Source organism: Pyrenophora tritici-repentis, chromosome 2 (assembly GCF_003171515.1).
Source record: "Pyrenophora tritici-repentis strain M4 chromosome 2, whole genome shotgun sequence".
NCBI classification, from domain to species: domain Eukaryota; kingdom Fungi; phylum Ascomycota; class Dothideomycetes; order Pleosporales; family Pleosporaceae; genus Pyrenophora; species Pyrenophora tritici-repentis.
Window position 1 is genome coordinate 5,013,472 of NC_089391.1, and position 17,786 is coordinate 5,031,257.

The 17,786-nt window shown below is 52.6% G+C and overlaps 11 protein-coding genes across 11 annotated transcripts; 6 read left to right on the plus strand and 5 right to left on the minus strand.

Annotated features, from left to right (window-relative positions):
- Positions 1-22: 22 nt before the first annotated feature.
- Positions 23-712, minus strand: PtrM4_073580 (uncharacterized protein; the record flags this gene model as incomplete). Its single annotated transcript, XM_066106056.1, has 1 exon — positions 23-712. One exon carries the CDS (start codon positions 710-712, stop codon positions 23-25), a length of 690 nt encoding a protein of 229 aa, XP_065964683.1.
- Positions 713-1,478: 766 nt separating this feature from the next.
- PtrM4_073590 (uncharacterized protein) lies at positions 1,479-1,913 on the plus strand (the record flags this gene model as incomplete). Its single annotated transcript, XM_066106057.1, has 1 exon — positions 1,479-1,913. One exon carries the CDS (start codon positions 1,479-1,481, stop codon positions 1,911-1,913), a length of 435 nt encoding a protein of 144 aa, XP_065964684.1.
- Positions 1,914-2,091: 178 nt separating this feature from the next.
- Positions 2,092-3,147, plus strand: PtrM4_073600 (uncharacterized protein; the record flags this gene model as incomplete). Its single annotated transcript, XM_066106058.1, has 1 exon — positions 2,092-3,147. The coding sequence occupies one exon, from the start codon at positions 2,092-2,094 to the stop codon at positions 3,145-3,147; it is 1,056 nt and encodes a 351-aa protein (XP_065964685.1).
- Positions 3,148-3,353: 206 nt separating this feature from the next.
- Positions 3,354-4,028, plus strand: PtrM4_073610 (uncharacterized protein; the record flags this gene model as incomplete). Its single annotated transcript, XM_066106059.1, has 1 exon — positions 3,354-4,028. The coding sequence occupies one exon, from the start codon at positions 3,354-3,356 to the stop codon at positions 4,026-4,028; it is 675 nt and encodes a 224-aa protein (XP_065964686.1).
- Positions 4,029-4,189: 161 nt separating this feature from the next.
- Positions 4,190-4,624, plus strand: PtrM4_073620 (uncharacterized protein; the record flags this gene model as incomplete). Its single annotated transcript, XM_066106060.1, has 1 exon — positions 4,190-4,624. One exon carries the CDS (start codon positions 4,190-4,192, stop codon positions 4,622-4,624), a length of 435 nt encoding a protein of 144 aa, XP_065964687.1.
- A 668-nt stretch (positions 4,625-5,292) lies between these two features.
- PtrM4_073630 (uncharacterized protein) lies at positions 5,293-8,592 on the minus strand (the record flags this gene model as incomplete). Its single annotated transcript, XM_066106061.1, has 1 exon — positions 5,293-8,592. The coding sequence occupies one exon, from the start codon at positions 8,590-8,592 to the stop codon at positions 5,293-5,295; it is 3,300 nt and encodes a 1,099-aa protein (XP_065964688.1).
- Positions 8,593-8,902: 310 nt separating this feature from the next.
- Positions 8,903-10,197, minus strand: PtrM4_073640 (uncharacterized protein; the record flags this gene model as incomplete). The annotated part of the gene is made up of 2 exons (XM_066106062.1): positions 8,903-10,042; positions 10,087-10,197. 2 exons carry the CDS (start codon positions 10,195-10,197, stop codon positions 8,903-8,905), a joined length of 1,251 nt encoding a protein of 416 aa, XP_065964689.1.
- Positions 10,198-10,271: 74 nt separating this feature from the next.
- Positions 10,272-11,873, minus strand: PtrM4_073650 (uncharacterized protein; the record flags this gene model as incomplete). Its single annotated transcript, XM_066106063.1, has 1 exon — positions 10,272-11,873. One exon carries the CDS (start codon positions 11,871-11,873, stop codon positions 10,272-10,274), a length of 1,602 nt encoding a protein of 533 aa, XP_065964690.1.
- A 1,979-nt stretch (positions 11,874-13,852) lies between these two features.
- PtrM4_073660 (uncharacterized protein) lies at positions 13,853-15,049 on the plus strand (the record flags this gene model as incomplete). The annotated part of the gene is made up of 1 exon (XM_066106064.1): positions 13,853-15,049. One exon carries the CDS (start codon positions 13,853-13,855, stop codon positions 15,047-15,049), a length of 1,197 nt encoding a protein of 398 aa, XP_065964691.1.
- A 448-nt stretch (positions 15,050-15,497) lies between these two features.
- On the minus strand, positions 15,498-16,586 carry PtrM4_073670 (uncharacterized protein; the record flags this gene model as incomplete). Its single annotated transcript, XM_066106065.1, has 1 exon — positions 15,498-16,586. The coding sequence occupies one exon, from the start codon at positions 16,584-16,586 to the stop codon at positions 15,498-15,500; it is 1,089 nt and encodes a 362-aa protein (XP_065964692.1).
- Positions 16,587-17,165: 579 nt separating this feature from the next.
- On the plus strand, positions 17,166-17,702 carry PtrM4_073680 (uncharacterized protein; the record flags this gene model as incomplete). Its single annotated transcript, XM_066106066.1, has 1 exon — positions 17,166-17,702. The coding sequence occupies one exon, from the start codon at positions 17,166-17,168 to the stop codon at positions 17,700-17,702; it is 537 nt and encodes a 178-aa protein (XP_065964693.1).
- Between the last annotated feature and the right edge of the window lie 84 nt (positions 17,703-17,786).

Here is a 17,786-nt window from a genome sequence, read left to right on the forward strand (position 1 = left end):
GACTATTTATAGTTGTATTTAGCTACTCACGATCTGAACTATCAAACACAATCTTGTTAACAGTGTGTACGTAGTACGGCTTTGGAATATAATGTAAAAATGCCTTGCCGCAGTGCCGTATATGTAGTTCGTTATCATATCGTGCCTCAACTACCACCCCAGTGTCTTTTGATCGATATTGCTTTAACCAGTAATAGACACAGTGCATAATATGCCATTCATTTGTCGTCCAGTATTGTGTGCCAGGTTCAGCACCTGAAAGATAGCCTACATCGGTAGGATTTATTGCGACGGACCCATTTGCGTCTGCGAAGTAATCCCAGGCGCCCCCAGGACCTGGCCCTGCTTGATCGAATTCAGCTGTAAGCCCCTCGTCGCGGCAATGTTCCGGAAGCCAGGCTGAAGCCAGTAAATCATATATACAATTGTTCGATATCGCTTCTGCCACTGAGGTTCCACAATAGCATGAGTTATCGCGTTTTGTAGAGACAATAGCGGAGTATGTGCGTCGTGTTAAGTCGACAGTGCCGTATAATGCGAGTATAATAATAACTGTTGCTGAGAAGAGACCTATAAGGCGTTTTGGTGGCCATCCTGAAGGCCTTTTTCGGTGTTTAATTTCGGAATCGTCGAATTCTTTATCCTTCTCGTTCTCAAGCAGCTCTTCAGAGCTATGTTCGCTCTCTAGTCGTCGGTATTTAGACCACAACATTATTATGATTGAGTCTTGATACTAGGAAGATGTTAGGCATGAAGCTAGTAATAAAATGGAAATAATTTTAGTATACTAGACAATTCTGAATCAAACACTAAGAGAGATGTAGAAGGTGAATTAAAGGTTAAAGGAAAATGAAAACAGAAAAACTTACACGGGACTAAGATCTTGAGAAAATGATTAAGTGGCTAATTTGTGGGTAAGGGTATAAACCAAAAATGATTCCAAGAGGCTAAGATTTCTTCGAATAACTTTGGCAAACGCAAATCTATAACTTGAGATAGAACCGTAGCGGATCGAATTAGGGCCGCAGCGGATCGAATTAGGGCCGCAGCGGATCGAATTAGGGCCGCAGCGGATCGAATTAGGGCCGCAGCGGAGTCTTGGCAATATGTCACAGCGATGGCCGATAGGAATGCGCCAAGACCCGATGGGCGCTGATTGACTGCACAAACCCTGCGAAATCTATCTGATGATACCTAACGTTATTGATATTGGTTCTCTAGGAACATAGGTGCTACGAAGGTGTCAGATAGCAGGGTTACTCGACGTTGGCAGCAACCAATCAGCGTAGAGAGGGTCAGTGCACCCCTCAAGAGAGCCACAAGCGCGGAGACACGATAGACAATCACACCGAACACCAACTTTTAAGGAATTTGGGACCCTTATAAAATTATACGATTTTTACATCATTTTAACGGCACGGCGGCCTGTAACTACCTCAGCTAAATAACCGCTTTCTGCTCTCGCGGAGGTGGTTAGAATGGCTAATGTAGAAACTCCAGAGAGGGCGCCACGGAGTGCCCAACCCCCCCATACACGATCAGAGGAGCCTGAGAGCCCTATTAATACTGACCTGCGCGGCAACAAGAGGAGGCAGCGAGCACATACTCGTGCTGAACCTTCTATCGGTAGCACTGCGCCCACCTCCTACAATCAAGCTGTCTCTGAAGCGGTCCGCCAGCGGATTCAGGCAGCCCAAAAAGCTACAAACCTCCACCACTCCATCATAACGGATCTAGCGACAGCTGTCGACAGATGCCTTGGGAAGTACACCGACCCAGACGGAGCCCGTGTGGCTAAGGACCTTCAACAGAAGGTGCTAAGGGCTATTAACACCTCCCTAATCACGCCCCTAATCACGCCCCAAACTCAGGGAGCGACTCTGACACTACGCACCGCTCCTGGGCGGACGTAGCTAGGACCCTGAAAAATCCAACCCCCCAGCAAGGGGGGCCGCTACGACGAAAGCGGCCACGGCTGCCCCAAAGCAGCTAGCTCAAACTCCTAGGCGACCTCTAAACACTGACAACCGTATCCTTATAGCGGTTGGAGCGGAGGCTCGGCTCCAACGGGCATCACCATTTGCGGCCCGCATGGCTATTGTAAAGGCGATTAAGGAAATTACCCCCTCCGACATACCTACGGCAAAACATATCAAGACTGGCTGGGCGATTACGCCCCGCAACGACAAAATCAAGGCCCTGCTTATGGGGCAGGAGAATCGCGAACTCATGATCCGAGCGGTAGAGGGCGAGAGCGCAAGACTACCTGAACGATGGGTGAACTATGCAGTCCAGGGCGTAGAAAGCTCATACCGCACTATCACAGGGGAAAGTATACCCACCACAATAGACGATATAGTCAGCGAAGCTCTGTCCCAGACAGGGATCGAACCGGCGAGCTGCCGGCCCTCCAGACATGGACCCACGGAGGGAAGGACAACCTGGATTATATCTTTCACCAGACCCGTACGATCGTTTCGCCTATTTGGGACGGGCGACTACGCGCACGAGATAAAGAAGAACTCACCTGCAATGCTGCACGACCCAGGCTGCCTAGGGTACTGCAAAACCAGCCGCTGCACAAGGCCAGCCCGCTGCACGACATGCAGCAAAACAACGGCAACTCACCAGGGACCACACGGAGAACAATGCAAAGACACACCAAAGTGCGCCAACTGCCACGGCCCATTTCCAGCAACCCACGACAAGTGCCCAGCAGCCCCAACGAGGGTGAACGGCCGACTCATCCAACCCACAAAGGGGGAACTAAAAGTCATTAGGGAAGCGGGTGACCGTGCTTCTGAGGCAATGCAGCCAGCTAGAGGAAGACAGACAGGTAGCACGGTCGAAACCTCCATTGAAATCACGGACGGCGACATAGCTAATACTACTGAGCCTGTGGGAACACCTACGGACGCAAGTAAAAGAAGCCGACAAGACGTAAACAACCTAAACACAGCCACTGTTAGAGAGCCCGCAACCACCCTAGGGACTAGGAGGTCTAAGAGAACAGCTGCAACTACGCAAGACCTCAACCTAGCGCGAATGTCTGCTAGAAGCGTGCAGCCTAGCACCGCTGACCAAGACCCTAATACGTCATCGTCTGAGCACGCTGACACTGAAATGAGCCTCGGATCTAGTGCGTAATGAGGGCACAACCCGCAAATTCACCCGGCGAAACCACGCCACACCGACACAGACAAATGCAGGTATGCTGGGTGAATGTGGCCAGAAGCTCGCCTTGCCACATTACAGCCTTAGAACGTGCATGGGAAGCAGACATAGACATAGTATGCATCCAAGAACCCTTTACTCTCACTGGAACCCGGACCTCTACACACCCAGGATTCCATATGATATCGCCAGTGATAAGCTGGAACAACCCCACAACGTGGGGAACTGACCGACCACGGGTGCTCACCTATACCCGTAAGAGCCCAAATATAAGGGCTACTCTTATACACCCACGCATCAGCCGGGATGTGCTATGGATCGAGGCCAACGGCTACCGCATATTGAATGTTTATAGGCAGCCACAGAATGACTCGACATTTCAATACCTCACAGCTTTAACGCCACCCCGTAACTGCCTTATAGGGGGTGACTTAAACGCCCGCCATGAACTTTTTGAGCCCGGCTCCACGTCGGCCAATAGGGGGGCAGAGATCGCCCGCTGGGCCACTCAGAACGACATACCCTACATCGGCGAGGCAGGTAACCCAACACATCGGGCGGGACACGTGCTAGACGTATCCTTCTCAAATATACCCTTCGCTAGAACGACAGTCCGCGAAGATATGTATACAGGGTCAGACCATTTCACCCTAGTGACTGTCCTTCCAAGCCGAGGGAGAGCGGTGCTAGAACAGCATCACTACCGGGTCCACGAGAGAAACATAGATAGGTTTGCCGGGCTAGTTCAACTCTACACAGTAGGCGTACAGCCAATTAGCAATAGCGCCCCAGCGGACGTAATCGACGCAAGCATAGCTAGCACAGTCCGCAACAATCAATTAAGTGGGTCCTAGAAGGTTCAGATTGGATTGATTGATTACCGCTTTAAGCCTAGTAGTTACCTATAGGAGTTTAAGCCCTACCTAGATAGGTAAGTGGGTCTAGGAGAGTGACCGGATTGAATTGATTGTTGCGGAGTCTAATAGCTAGAATCACCCAAGCTATAGGAGATGCAATGCACGCGGCGGGAACACCAAATAGAGAAAAAGGCCACTCCGCCCCATGGTGGACAGAGGACTGTAGAGTGGCGTATAAGCGGCATATCCAGGAAAAGTCGGACTATGGCCAATCCCCCTCAGAAGCCACCCGTGCGTTCCTAGCTACGGTACGAAAAGCCAAGAGAACGTACTGGCAGCAGCGCATAGACGGCTGTAATAACGACAAAGATCTATACAAGCTAGTAGGCTGGCATAAACTATCATTCGACCAACGGGACACCCCACTTGTAATCGAAGGTAGGACAATCACAGCACCACTCGAGAAAGCTGAGGCACTTAGAGAGGCAATCCTCGACCGTTTTTCGGCGGAGGACGACCTCCTAGAACCACCGCCTCTTGACAACGACCCGCAAACCAGACTCCGCAACAATCAATCGGATCGGCATGATTGATTCCTATCTAGGTTAAAGGCTGCCTAATGAAGTAATTCTTTAACCTATATAGGAATCAATCATGTCAATCGATTGATTGTTGCGGAGTCTGCCGCAAACCACGCCACTACCATGGGACACATACATATTGTGGTAGAGGGATAGCCTCAATAGTCAGAAGAGAGGCTGCCGACCCGCAATCGGTAGAGAGTAGAGAACAAGAAGGTATCCGAACAATAAACGGTAGTATTAAGAATGGTGTACGATAACTGTCGAGCTCCTCTACGCGGAGTCGTCCTAAAATACTCAACCCTAGCGCCGATTACCTAACGCCGAACACGTGACAAGCTACTACACCACATTTTCCTCCCAGCCTCCAGCTTGGTCCCCTCAAGCTGCCGAATGCCTCTCAAAACTATCCGACCCGCTTTCGACGACTCCTCCGACTGTCTCGCGATGCCTGCCGCAACCTGCAACCATGCTGCCTTCCTGACAAACACTCGCGTTTGCTCCTCCACCTCCGAAGCGCTCTTAACCAGTCCAGGCCAGAGGTTCTTGTTGAAAGTCCCTCCGCAAGCCCACCGCTGCCTTCAACTGCTCTCTCACCTTACAACCACGGCAGCGATCGCCTCTCTTCTTCCCCAATAGCTGCTCGGTGATGCTAACCTCCCCAGCCTCTTCTGTCTCCCTTACTCTGTATCGCTGTCCCCGCGCGCTATCCGGAGGCGCCGGCTTTGCCCTCCCCTTCTTGAACCTTCCACGATATTTCCTCGGTTTATCCCTCCGACTATCGTTCGCCTGTCTTGCTCTCCTTCGCGGTCCTCCCCAGCCTGAACATCTCTTGTCTGGTCAGCTCTTGGCGTCGCTTGCCTTTGTCTTGGCGCCGTAGGCCTTGCCATTGGCAATCTCTCGGTCTCGGGATACAACCGCAAGCGCCCTCGCAGCAGGCTATCTTCTAGCTCCTCCGGCAGTTCTTCGAATTTCTTTAGGCGATCAGCCCGAGTTGTATTCGGAAAAGCAACCTCATTTAGATCCTCTAGCCGGTAGTACCCTTTATCTGCCTGCGCCTCCCGAACTCTGTATGGACCTCTCCACCTGTCATCGAGCTTCCTATCCGAGCTCTTGTCGATGGACTTAATCGCGTCCCAAACTAAAACTAGGTCTCCTACTTGAAAGGGCTTCGGCACGTCCTTCTTAGCGTTGCGGCTCTCCACAGCTTCTCTCCGAAGTCTTCTCGTACGTTGGACTGCTTCTTCCAGGTTCTCTCTGCGGAATTGCAGCTGCGTAGCTCTCACCGCAAGAAGATCGGCATGGCTCCGAACTTCGCTCCACGGTAGGCTTTGCCACGTTGGCACTACAAGTTCAATCGGAAGGACCGGATTTTGACCAAGCACCAACTGCGCAGGTGAGAACCCGAGCGGTCTTCGTAGCGACACTCTCTCGGCCCACGTTATTGCTGACAAGTTGTCTATCCACAAGCCCGGCATCTTTGCCAGCCCATGGATAAAGCCTTGATGACCTCTTTCGATAAGCCCTTGCGCGCGCGAGTTATACGCGGAGGCTTGAACCCGGTGAATACCAAAGAGCGTAGCCAGCGACTGGACTACTGACTTGTTCTCGGTTCCGCCGTCTACCGAAATCCTTTCGGGCACACCCCAACGACAGCAGATCTCTTCAAAGATAAACTTCGCAACTGAATCGGAACTTGCTGTCGAGAGCGCACGAGTCTCTGGCCAGCCCGAAAGATACTCTCTTGCAACTAGCAGGTAGGTCCTGCCGCGTACCCTCGGCATGTGCGTAATGTCGACTGTCCACCAAGACCACATTGCCCGAGAGTATGTCGAGTTAAGCTCTGCTTCTTTCCGAGTGCCTCTCATCGTCTGGCAGACCTTGCAAGGCCCGAGCTGCTTCGCTACCTGTCTGTACATGCCGTCCCACCAATACCGCTGACATACAGCTCCGAACGTCGTCTGGATCCCTTTATGGCCTAACCGCTCGTGGATTTCCTGGATTAACGCTGCCTGTAGGTCTTCTCCGTCTACCACTCGGCGGACTGGCATAGCCTTGGTAGCTTTCCTAAACAGGTGTCGGTCTCGCACGAAGAAGCGCGCCGCATTCTTTGTCCACTTTCGCCGTTCTTGACCCCGAAGCCCATCTGGTCTCTTCAACGTCCGCAGGAACACCGCAATCTCCTCCGACTTCTCATCGTACTCCTCTGTGAGCAGCTTCCCAATCGTCTCTTCAGTAGCCATAACTAAATTTATCTCCTCATACCTGTTTAGCACCCGATCGATAAACGGCTCTAGGTCATCCTCGTCTTCCTTTGGCGGCGTCCACCCCTCAGGCTGCGGATACCTCGATAGAGCATCGGGGATAACATTCTTCTTTCCTGGCACGTGGACAATCTCGAATTCCCACTGAAGGATAGTCGCAAGCCACCTATTCATCACAGAGCCTGGCAAATCTGGAGACGACCGATTGAGCTGCGCAATTAGCACCTTTGCGTCTGTTTCCACTCGGAAGGGGTGTCCATAAAGGTGGACCTGAAAGACCTTCAGCGCCCAAACAAGCGCTTTACACTCGAGCTTTGTGGAGTGGAGCTTCGACTCTGCTTCGGACCACAGCGTGCTTTCAAACCTTATTGTGTGGCGACGGCCATCCGGACCAACTTGCTCCAAGTGAGCCCCTGCCCCGCGAACTGAGGCGTCCACGCCGACAATCAAAAGACCGCCCCGATAGTTAATCGCCACAAGCGCTGGCGGAGAGGTAATCGCTTCCTTCAGAATCTTCATCGCATGCCTCTGCTCGTCTCCCCAAATCCACCTAGCGTCCTTTCGAAGGAGCACGAAGAGCGGCTCTGCTTTCAGCGAGAAACAAAAGATCCATTGCCGATAGTAGACAACGATGCCAACAAACTGTCGGACCTCTTTTACGGTTCGGCACTCCGGCCACTCAAGGATCTTTCGGACCTTATCCTTCGCAGGATGGCGACCGTCCTTGTCAACTTCATACCCTACAATAGCCATTCGGGGAACTCCCCACCACGACTTCTTTCCTGAGACTGTGGCCTCGGCCCGAGCGATGTCCGTAAGGACCTTATCCATCTGCAAAGCATGTTCGAGAACAAACCGACGCACACCATCGAAAGCTTCCTCTCCTCCGTAGTCGTCTCGAGGCCCTGCCACTACAATGTCATCTACAAAAGGCGCTGTCTCCGGAAGGTGATCGTGGAGGATCTTCATCACCGCCCGAACAAAGACCGCCACAGAGTTTGTCGCGCCCATCGGGAGCGTGCACTGTCGGTATAGTCCGTTTGGCGTCTGAAAGGCTGTCATGTCCCTACTAGACGTGTGCAATGGTATCTGGTCATAACCCGAAAACAGATCAAACAGAGCGTAAGTCCTCCTGTTTGCGAACCTCTCCGAGAACTCATCAGCAGATGGCGGGATATAGGCGTCCCTTAAAGTCACGGCGTTGTATCGTACAGCATTGTTAATGAACCGAAAGTCCTCTGGTTTAACTGGTCGCTCAATCTTCGGAACAAGAAAGTACTTATTGCGGTACTGCCCGTCGCCATGCTCGAATGTCCCTCGTTCTGCCCGTACGTCCACCATCGCGTTCACAATCGGCACAAGCTTCTTTGGTAACGGAAAGTTCTTCTCTTGCCACGCGGTGTGCGGAATAGTCCGAATCTTGTACGGAGGCTGTACATCTTCGTGGATTTGCGACATGTGCTGAAACTCCCACGCCAGCGCATCCTCTCGCTGGAACATAAGCTGTTGGATTAAGTGAACCTCATTCGGACGGAGATCTTCGCCAATATTCATCTTTCGAAGACGCTCCGGGTTTAACCGATGCCCTCTCGGAAACGTTGCTGTACGGACATAGAAAAGGTGATCAAATGGGCCAATGTCCGGTCCTCTGAGTGCTATTCGAGCGGCTTGACGAGCTATTGCGCGCTCCTTCCAGTCCTTACGCCCGAGATCCATCGGTGCGTCTTCTCTCGGTATGTCCACAGGCTTTACTTTATCGGCGACTCTCTTGTACAGGGTATTTACTTCCCCGATAACCTGTCACGCGACAGACGAAACTGCTGCCTTACTATCTCCTCGAAGGACCTCTGCTCCTCCGCTGACAACACCTGCCCCGACTTTCCCCCTTCCCGGCGGTCCAGCTCTTCCCCGAACAACCATCTGTACTCAGGCATGCGCGCAAACCAGCGCGCTACCCGCATGTCACTCGGTATAAGTTCTGGGCAATACTCCTCCGCCGAGCACACTTCCCCAGTAAGCGCGCTCGCTATCCTTTTCCCTGATGCTCAATCGACGCCGCGTTGGCTGTAGGCGCTGGGTCACACCCTATAAAAGAAACTTCACGCCGACCGTCCATCGACTTGATGTAGCAAAGTGTCCGACCAACAGTGTCGAACTGTATCTGGAGACGCGCCGTTGCGCACCATGGTGTCCCAAGAAGAATTGCTCTCCGTAAACGTCTCACAATCCGAAAGTGCGTTGGCACTATAATCCCTCCAACTGCAATTGGAACCGAATAAGCTGTGCCTACAAAGGGGTCCATCCCTCCATCGGCGGTTATCATGCCCTGCTGCAATTCGGGAGGCAGACCCGACTGATCTAGCTCAGTAATGTAGACATTCAGCGCTCTCGCTGTCGAAAGCCGCATAACGTTCAGCTGCGAGCCCGTGTCAATAAGCGCTCGACCCATACCACCGTGGAGAGACACCCAGCATGTCGGCAACTGTCCTTTCACCGAATACTGCTGCTGCTGTAACTCGCCCTTTAGTCGCGCTTCGGAGGGCATTCTCGATTGCGCTTCGACGTAGCCGTCTTCCTCGTCACTAATCTCGTAGTTTTGGAAATCGTGGAGCTCATTGGCTTCCCCGACTCCCACTCGGTCAATTTTTCGGCTGCGATCCATCTTCGGACACAGCTGCGTCAGAATACCTTTCGTAATAACCTCCGGTTGAGAGCTCTCAGTCTCCACCACACAAGTATCTCCAGAACCCCAGTCATATAATCGCTGGACTGCCTCTTCTATCGAACCATCTTCATCACTATCAGCTTTTTCGTCATCAGATTTATTATTATTAGCTTGTTGGATCTCCATTGTCTCTCCTGAGCGCGTTTCGTCAACCTGAAAGTGCACACGCGGCCTACGCGCTTCCTCGAGTGCTTTGGTCACTGCCGCAGCTACTTCGGGAGACGCTAATAAATCGAGCTGCCGGATCCCGCGGACTTCCTGGTTTAACATTGCCTTTGCAAGTACCGTCGGTGCTGTGTTCTGGGCCATCGCCGCAAGGTCTTCGGTCGTCGGTATGGTCACAGGTGCGAAGGCTCGAGAGGCTTTCGGAACAGGCGCTGGTGCAGGTATAACATCGTAGTCCACTGTGGCGCTCCGACTGTCTCTCTCCGCGTCCCGTTGCTTATCGGAGTGTCAAGACGTTGTTGAACCTGAGTTTCAGGCACCTGGGAGTCGTCGATCTCTACTTGGGCTCTATGCCTTAGCACCTCTGGCTCCTCTTCGACGTCCATGTCTTCATAGCTGCTCGCGGTCCGACTGCTCTTCATCCGAGGCATGCCTGGCTTCTTACCAAGGCGAGCTTCACGCTCCCGCTGTTCTTTCGCCAGTCGACCAGCCTTCGTGCGCCCATCTATGGCGTTGACTTCCGAGTCGTCTTCGGGTGCAGTACTCTACAAGACACGGTTTCAAGGAACTGCGCAGCTGACCGAAGGGCCATCGTTTGCCTCGCCATCAGCTCCGCTTCCTCGCTTGACTCTACTGTGTAGCTCTCGCCGCTGTTACCAGTCTTTTCAACCTTAATAGGCCTTCCTGCTGCGTCGAACCAATTTGGGAGAACTTCTTGCATGGGCCGCTTTAGTTGGTCATCGGTCACCTTGAAACGCTCCTTTAAAGACTGAAGTAGCCACTCGAGAACCTCACTCCCAAAGGGTTTCGGCGCAATGCCTCCGCCAGGGAACATGCCCCAGATGTCTGTCGGGTAGGGTCCGAAGTAGTACCGGACTTGCTTCCAGCCATTCGGTTGCTCCTCGCTCCGGGTGTGGCACCACCGATTACTCTTCAGAAGGTTCTGGTCCGGACAATTCGCGATAATGTGCCCTTCTCTGCCACAGCACCTGCAGCGAGCACGCTGCGGCTCTCGGTTGCCTGCGTAATGTACGCCTACCTGCGGGTTGACTATTGGTGGGTAGATTGACTTGAAGCTCCCGTCATTGCGTTCTAGTATCTCCGTGCTTACCCGGTGGGGTCTTAGCACAAGCTGCTTGTAGGCCTCTGCGTAATTCTCTGGCTTAGCGAACAGTCTTCGGATCCCAATATTGCCCTCAGCCATCTCGTTGAACTGTTCTATAGTCATCGACAGTCCTTGGAAACGCTGGATTAGATCCTCCACAGCCTGATCAACTTTCGGAGCAGCTGCCTTGTCGGGCTGAGCAGCAATCGGAAGAATCCCGAACACTCTGCCGAGGGGCTTCTGAAGGTCTCTTGAATGTCGGATAGACTCTTCTACTACTCCTGCATCGCGGCGGGCTAGTCTCCGGCTTGTCGAACTGTAGTCAGAGTATAGGGCACTCAACCCCTCCTCTTGCGCTTGGTGCTCACGGACAAACTGGTAGATCTTCTCAATCTTGAACGAGGTGACGTCGTCTAGACGCGGCCGATCATCCTTCGGCATGTGGTGCATTACTCGCTCCATGTCCTCTATAGCCAGGCCCCGGAAGAAGAAGTGTCCTTTCTCAAGCTTTGCGACTTGTCCTCGGCTCTCCGCAGCTGCAAAGTAGGTCACAAAGTTCTGGTAATATTCGACAATTCGGACCGCAGGTTGTCGTCGCTGCACCTCCTTCACGTAGTTTTCGATGAAAGCTCGGGTACCTCTCTGCCGAAATTCATCCTGCCCCGCATACAGCTCTCGAAGCTCCTCCTTGTACTCCTGGTAGCTCTCTATCCCATAGTAGCTTGGCAACTTTCGGATAAACGCCTTATACTTTTGTGTGCAGAAGTATGGTAGCTGCTTCTTCCGAAGCTCCTCTGGCCAGCCCACTCGATCAGCTTCGAAGTCGTACTCGTCTAAGAACTCTGAAATGTTCTCTCCATCAAAGCGTGGCGCGTGCACATCGTGAGGCTCTAGCTTGCCTAGGTACTGACGATAAGAGTCACGGGCTGCAGGTTGTCCAGGCTCTGCCATTAGGATTGACACAGGCTCCTCGCTCTGTGCTGAAGACGTCTCGGACGGCATATTATTCGATAAAAGAGACCTGCTCTGACTGTGTCTTGGACACTAAACGTTATTCCTCTTCTCTTGTTCTGAATACAGATCCGCTGCTTCCGGACTCCCGATTGCCTCTCTGAGACAGGTTCCTTCCCTCTCTTCCGATGTCCCTTCACCGCTTTGGTGAAAGTGCCTCCTTAGCACTGGGCGTTACGCTCTCGCCTACTCCTATTCGGCTGTACGTTGTGCCGGTTCTGCAGTCCTTCTGCAGGTTACCACACCGCTCCGCTGACACCGTAGAGACTCCCGAGAGTTCCGCCGCCTTGGCAAACTTTATCGAGAAGCGCTCAGAGTTCAATGGGGTCCCCGAAAACTCGTCGTGGGTCTCTGCCCCTCCGACTTCTCCTCGAAAACAAAACAAAGAGGTTTCTCTACTACTCCACGATAGACCGTCGTGTCCCCCTGGTTAGGTCACCAAAAATGTGGTAGAGGGATAGCCTCAATAGTCAGAAGAGAGGCTGCCGACCCGCAATCGGTAGAGAGTAGAGAACAAGAAGGTATCCGAACAATAAACGGTAGTATTAAGAATGGTGTACGATAACTGTCGAGCTCCTCTACGCGGAGTCGTCCTAAAATACTCAACCCTAGCGCCGATTACCTAACGCCGAACACGTGACAAGCTACTACACCACAATATCGATGGAGGAGACTGAACGCTACGTGATTGGAGTATCTAGCACCTCCCCAGGACCCGATCAGGTGACCGTCCGACTCCTAAAGGCATGCTGGGAACACATTAGACACCTAGTGCTAGGCATCTACCGGGCGTGCATGGAACAAGGCCACTACCCAGCCGCCTGGAAGACGGTAGAAGTGGCCATGATACCCAAAGTCGGGAAGAAGGATAAGTCCTCACCCAGATCAATGAGACCAATTGCCCTATCGTCCTGTCTAGGGAAGGGACTCGAGCGTATCATAGCAAGGCGCATAGCACACACAGCTATGGCTTTTGACATCCTAAGCCCACAGCACGGTGGAGCGCTGCCAAAACGCTCTGCGATGGACCTGGCGACCGCATTCACACACGACGTGGAGATGGCTTGGTCAAGACACGAGCATGTCTCTATGCTCACGTTAGACGTCCAAGGGGCGTTTGACGCGCTACTGAAAAACAGGCTACTACACCGAATGCGGCAACAAGGGTGGCCACCCCTACTCCGGAAATTTATCCAGAACTTCCTGTCGGAAAGGAGGGTGCGAGTACGCCTAGGCAATGTCACTACACCTGTACATCGAGTGGCCTGCGGCACCCCGCAGGGATCGCCGCTATCACCGGTCCTATACACCCTATACCTAGCTGAACTACTCAACCAGGACCGAAAACTCCGGTTCGGGTATGCCGACGACATCAACCTATACCGGGTCTCCCACTCTTTAGACGAGAACGTCGCACTGCTAGCAGAGGACCTCAAATCTATCAATGAATGGGGAGCTGCGAACAAGATCACGTTTGCACCAGAGAAACGGGAGCTGATCCACCTCACGCGCCAGAAAGGACTACATGCGCCGCCAATCCAATTGGAAGATCAAACAATTCACCCTATAGCCCCTGCGCAGGGGGAAGCCAGACTGCGCTGCGCTGGCTTGGGGTGTGGTTTGATAGGGGACTAACTTTCAAGAAGCACGTCGCAGAAAGGGCGGCGCAAGCTAGGAAAGTAGCGAACCATCTCCGGAGCCTCGCCAACACAGCCCACGGCCCTCCAGCAGGATCGCTACGCAAGGCAGCCATAACATGTATCCTGCCCATACTACTATACGGAGCCGAAACATGGTACGAGGGCAGGACGAAGAACCCACGAATTGCAAGGGTTTCCCGTAAACCCACGGTCAGCACTAGGGTAGGCTGGCACCTAACCACGATAGATCAGGCACTAGTAGCAGCCACGAAGGCAATCCTCCCTGCGTGGAGGACAACACCAAACGCAGTACTGCTAAGAGAAGCTGCGATGCCGTCGGCACAGGTGGCGCTAGAGGAGGCCAAGCTCCGCTTTGCAGTTCACCTACGCACGATAGACGACAAGCACCCACTTACTAATAGAACTACACTGCCACTAGTCATACGAGGACGCGCAGCGGGCAACCGACGGATACCAAGATCGAAGGTTCAGCGCGTAGCACAACTGCTACCCGCCACACCCCGAAACGTCCTAGCCAGCCCTCACTTTTCAGACGGGTCGAGGCAGGATCCAACGCAAGGGCAAGGAAAGGACATTGCTGCCCAGAATTTCACCATCTGGTGGGAGTCTCTTGGACAAGAGACAATCACTGTCTTCTCAGACGGGTCTGAACAACAAATCAACGGTACAAGGGTGGTCACTTACGGGTACGCTATATACCAGGGCCAGGCCGCCGTGGCGACTGGACAAGGCTCACTAAATGCCCTTAGCCACGTCTTCGATGCGGAGGCTATAGGCGCGTGCAGAGGACTCAAACACGCACTACAACTCTCACTGCCTAGCCAGAGGGAGATCGTACTTTGCATAGACAGCACTGCGGTAATATGGGGCATACGCGGAACCGCCCCTACCTCCTCCCAATGGGCGTTCCTCCAAATCCATGGAGCTATGGAGGCCTACAACGTGAAAACGCGGTGGGCGCCGGGACACATGAAGATTGTTGGAAACGAGCTCGCCGACCAGCTGGCTGACAGCGAGGCCAAAGACCCGCACCAGCCATACGGCATGGCCGCCTCCCCCACAAGATCCGGTATACGAACAGTAGGCCGCCGCCTCCTCGAACATACAAGGGACACTTGGTGGCAGGATAAGAGCAGTAGGCTATCAGCATGGTACACGCAATGGCAGCTGCCATACGATACTAGGCGCACGCCCGCAGCGCTATGGCTACCCCGAAGGATACTCGCGAAAGTCCTTATGATACGCTCAACGCATGGCGACTTTGAATGGTACCACCGAAAATTCAACCACGAGGATACCTCGAAATGCCTATGCGGCAGGCCCAAGACGCCAGAACACCTAGTGTTCTGCAAGAGAGCCACAACACACTTCAAGAAGTGGCCTCTACGCCCCATCGTGCCCCCTCGCACAAGACAGGAAGGCCTAGCGTACCTCGCGCAATTAATAGACCAGCCACAAGAGTTCGAGACCTTCGTGAAGGTAACGAACTCCTTCTATGACGAGTGATTTCTATTTTTGAATTTCACAAAGACCCGCTGAATTCCTTGGCATTATTCAGTGTAGGATTCGCGGCAAAACGCCGCATAGATGCCACAACCCACACGCTCTCTCTCAAACCTTTTATTATATCTCAAATTGCCTCTTGTTACTTTTTCGTTTCTCTCTCTAAAAAGCAGTTACTGTACTGCATCGATCAAAGGCGCAAGCCACGAAATACTAGAATATTGTAGGAAAACGGCTTCAAATGGCGGGAGTCCTTTTCACGAACATGTATATAGGCAGGACATGTTGGAGTGGGTGAACCGTACGCATAGGGAAGAAGTTGAGGATTGACTGAGGTTGTATTGTACAAGCTATGGAAAGTTTATGTAGGTGAGTGACCATAAACAGCGCTAGTCTCAGATAGGCATCGTCCCATCACCAAACCGTGACACACCCCCCAGTTGTCACCAAGTCAGTGAGTTGGTGATAACTGACCTGTATCCAGCAGATGAACCACGAATGATGTACCACCACTAGGTGGTTGGCCGTCATCTACCTGAATCTTGTCTCTATACTGTTGACGTGAAGCCCATTCATTTAGGGCGTCCTTTATTTGCTTCGAAATCTTAGGATCCTTTTGAGCTTGTTCAACCTTGCGGACTCCAATAGGTGCTGGTGTCCAGTCTTTTGGTCGACCTGGGTGAAGTGGATTGAGTATCCAGCAGTCGGGTAAAGCGTGTGACAGCCCACAAACACAAGGTAGGTTTGCAATCCCAAGCTTAGCAGCTGAGGTAGATAGCACACTTGACTCAGTGGCAGTGGTCTGGGCAGCTCGGCGGATGTACTTCGTCATCTTTTCGACGTAGGCGGGCAAGCTGAGTAGATTTGTACCGTTTATCTCGTGTTCGTATATCTGATCGAGGCAGGTAGCAGCGTAGTTTGGATAGTGAGCTTGGCAGGCAATCAGGAAATCCTCCTGAGGCCTGTAGCTAGTTGTCTCTGGTAGGTTGATCGATTGGCATTGAGAAGTGATGTGTATCCAGTCAGCCATCCATTCATCGAGTTTCTTTAGGTTGCGTGGAGCGGTCTTCAGATTGGTGTATCTTGCTATCAAGTCGCGACTCCGATCGGCTGTAGAAGGACAGAATTGCTTCTTGAGAGCGACAAGTCGATCGTACACAGTAGGGAGATCCTGTATTAGGTAGAGATGACGCGTGGCGATAGACCTAGTGATCTCTGTATTTAGCTGCACCAGAGCTCTCTCTTGTTTCTGCAGCGTGATCTCGTCGAGTCTCCATTGTTCAACCTCCCATCGGTAGGAATCACGATCCTCAGTGGATAGATCAGAGAGCTTGGAAGCTCTAGCCTTATAGTCGGTGAGCTGAGGCTTAGGATTGGCAGCCTCTAGGTCAGGCAGGCTCTCCTTTGGTGTATCTGGATTGACGTATTGCCAGATCTTGTGATCCTTCGCGAAGTCTCTGCAGAGAAAGATCCAGTTGAACCAGTCATCTGGTGTATTAAGGATAACAGTAACTCGAGTTACTGCTGATCCTGTAGCCATTGTGTGCGTAGAACAGACGTAGCAATCGTGCGTTATAGTGGACGCGGGGTAATCGAGCGCTGTGGTGGACGCGGGGTAATCGTGCGGCTATGAGGGGCCTAGTAATCGTGCGCTATGAGGGACGCGGTAATCGGGAAATGAGTACAATCAGGATGCAGCCGGGCTCATAACTGTTGGAGTGGGTGAACCGTACGCATAGGGAAGAAGTTGAGGATTGACTGAGGTTGTATTGTACAAGCTATGGAAAGTTTATGTAGGTGAGTGACCATAAACAGCGCTAGTCTCAGATAGGCATCGTCCCATCACCAAACCGTGACAGGACATCACTCCCCTTAGATACAAAACACCTAGGAATAGGTTCCACGAGGCAAGTGCGACAGCACTATAAGACCACGGCGGGACCCGCCCGAATACCCTATGGGAGGTTACAGATAGGGCGTTAAACCACAATCAACATCAACATCAACAACACGATAGACAATACGCGGAACCGCCCCTACCTCCTCCCAATGGGCGTTCCTCCAAATCCATGGAGCTATGGAGGCCTACAACGTGAAAACGCGGTGGGCGCCGGGACACATGAAGATTGTTGGAAACGAGCTCGCCGACCAGCTGGCTGACAGCGAGGCCAAAGACCCGCACCAGCCATACGGCATGGCCGCCTCCCCCACAAGATCCGGTATACGAACAGTAGGCCGCCGCCTCCTCGAACATACAAGGGACACTTGGTGGCAGGATAAGAGCAGTAGGCTATCAGCATGGTACACGCAATGGCAGCTGCCATACGATACTAGGCGCACGCCCGCAGCGCTATGGCTACCCCGAAGGATACTCGCGAAAGTCCTTATGATACGCTCAACGCATGGCGACTTTGAATGGTACCACCGAAAATTCAACCACGAGGATACCTCGAAATGCCTATGCGGCAGGCCCAAGACGCCAGAACACCTAGTGTTCTGCAAGAGAGCCACAACACACTTCAAGAAGTGGCCTCTACGCCCCATCGTGCCCCCTCGCACAAGACAGGAAGGCCTAGCGTACCTGGCGCAATTAATAGACCAGCCACAAGAGTTCGAGACCTTCGTGAAGGTAACGAACTCCTTCTATGACGAGTGATTTCTATTCTTGAATTTCACAAGACCCGCTGAATTCCTTGGCATTATTCAGCGTAGGATTCGCGGCAAAACGCCGCATAGATGC